This window comes from Octodon degus, unplaced genomic scaffold (assembly GCF_000260255.1).
Source record: "Octodon degus isolate 3935 unplaced genomic scaffold, OctDeg1.0 scaffold00071, whole genome shotgun sequence".
In the NCBI taxonomy this organism is placed as follows: Eukaryota; Metazoa; Chordata; class Mammalia; order Rodentia; family Octodontidae; genus Octodon; species Octodon degus.
In genome coordinates, this window is record NW_004524647.1 from 8,280,367 (window position 1) to 8,282,411 (window position 2,045).

At 40.5% G+C, this 2,045-nt stretch overlaps 1 protein-coding gene across 1 annotated transcript in view; it reads right to left on the bottom strand.

Annotated features, from left to right (window-relative positions):
- The window catches only part of Cnot10 (CCR4-NOT transcription complex subunit 10), an 87,313-nt gene that overhangs the window by 28,009 nt on the left and 57,259 nt on the right, over positions 1–2,045 (bottom strand). The window contains exon 12 of the mRNA XM_004635307.2: positions 992–1,072. Coding sequence (XP_004635364.1) covers positions 992–1,072 — 81 coding nt within the window. The remainder of the gene's footprint in view (positions 1–991; positions 1,073–2,045) is intronic.

The following is a 2,045-nucleotide window of genomic DNA, read 5'->3' on the forward strand; positions in this document are numbered from 1 at the left end:
TTATTTTTTCTTATTTATAACAAAGACTTATATATTTGGTACAGGGTCTCACTATGCAGTTGGGACTCATAGTGATTCTCCTGTTTTAGCCTCCCCCATGCTGGGATTATAGGTGTATGCCACCACGCCTGGTTTTGGTGGCTGGCTTAGTATGGCATGTGATAGTGGGGATCCAACCCAGGTCCTTGCACTTGCCAGGCAGGTGCTTAGACCACCAAGCTATCTCTCCACTCCTAATTTCTTTTTCTTTTTTTTTTTTTTTAATGTATTTAGTACAAGGTCTTTCCACACAGATCAGACTCATAGTGATCCTCTTTTCAGCCTCCCAAGTGCTGAGATTACAGGCGTGCACCACCATGTCCAGTCTCACTGGCAGTCTCCGAGTGCCCTGGAGGTGGGGCTAGGATGGCACACAGAGGATCAAACCCCTCATCCCTGCATCTGCCTAAGCAGGCGCTTTAATCCGCTGAGCTATCTGGCCAGTCCTTAATTTATTTTAATTATATGGCTGGATTTTGACCGTTAGTCAGTTGCTTAGGATGTTCCTAGCCTTTTTATTTTGAGACAGGGGTCTTGGTATATCACTAAATTGTCCAGGTTGGGTTCAAATTTGAGAATTCTCTTGCCTCAGCCTCCCAGAATGCTGTGATTACAGTGCTTTTAGATTTCTAGTTCTGCTTTCCTCAGCTCTTTTCTGTTTATGAAACCTGCTCAGCTTATTAGAACACTCATTCTGATTTATACACTGAGGCGGTGCCTAATTCTATGATCACCAATAAAGGGCATAAAAATAAAAATATGCTCATTTCAAAAGGTGCAGTGTGGGGACTAGGGAGATGGCTCAGTGGAATAAGCACTTCCCTGGCAAGTGCAAGGGCCTGAGTTCAATCCCTGGTTCTGCTAAACAAAACAAAACAAAACAAAACAAAACAAAACAAAACAAAACAAAACAAAACAAAAGGTGCAGTGCTTCTTTTGTTTATACACTCACTTCAAGTTTTCTAGTTCCTGTTTTCTCAATGGAGAAGAAGGTGGAGCTGGAATCAGTTTATCTCCATCATGGCTTTTACTGCTGAAATAGAGACAGAGTGTTACTAGGAAAAGAAACAAACAATTAAATGTTAAATCTATTTCCCTTTCCCCAGTCCCATGCAAGTGCTTACGGTAACATGAGTCAAAACAAATTTGGTAGCACTACTATGACATCTACAGTGTGCTAGTTTCTTTTCCCTAGCATACAATACTTTTATTTTATTTATTCTCTCTATCTCTCTCTCTCTCCCTCCCTCCCTCCTTCCCTCCCTCCCTCTCTCTTTTTATAGGGCCCTGCAGAGCACACCTGAAATCACACTTACTTATGAAATGAGGCAGGAGAGGTACAAGATCAAGGTCCACCTAGGAAACCACCAAGTAAGAACCTGTCTCACAATAAAAGGGCTGGGAATCTAGAGCTCAGTGGTAGAGTGACCTAAATTTGATCTCCATTACTGCAAAAAACCCAAAAATAACAACACCCCAAAACATTAACAACAAACAACCCAAACCAAACCAAAAGCTGGGGCGGAAGCTGGGCCTGAGTTCAATTCCCGGTTCCACCAAAACAAAACAAAAAAAAACAGCATCATTTTGAGTTCAAGACATCCTGGACTATATAGCAGACTCCACAACCAACCAACCAACCAACCAACCAACCAACCAACCAACCAACCAACCAAAACCAAAACAAAATCCCACTCAAAGAAAAAAAAAAGAAAAAGAAAAAGAAGTGCCTATTATAAAGGAAATATTCCAGTATTTTCATACATTTTTGTCAATATTCATGACACATTTTTTTGGTGGTACCAGGGATCAAACGCAGGATGTTTCGCTTGCCAGGCAAGCACTTATTCCACTGAGCCATCTCCCTGGCTCAATATTCATATTGCTTTTTATCAACTACAGTAAAAAACTGAATAGACTGACAGAGGCAAATATACCATCATTTTAATATTTTTCTTTCCTTTTTTTTAAAAATTTTATTTATTTGTGTGTGTGTGTGTGTGTGT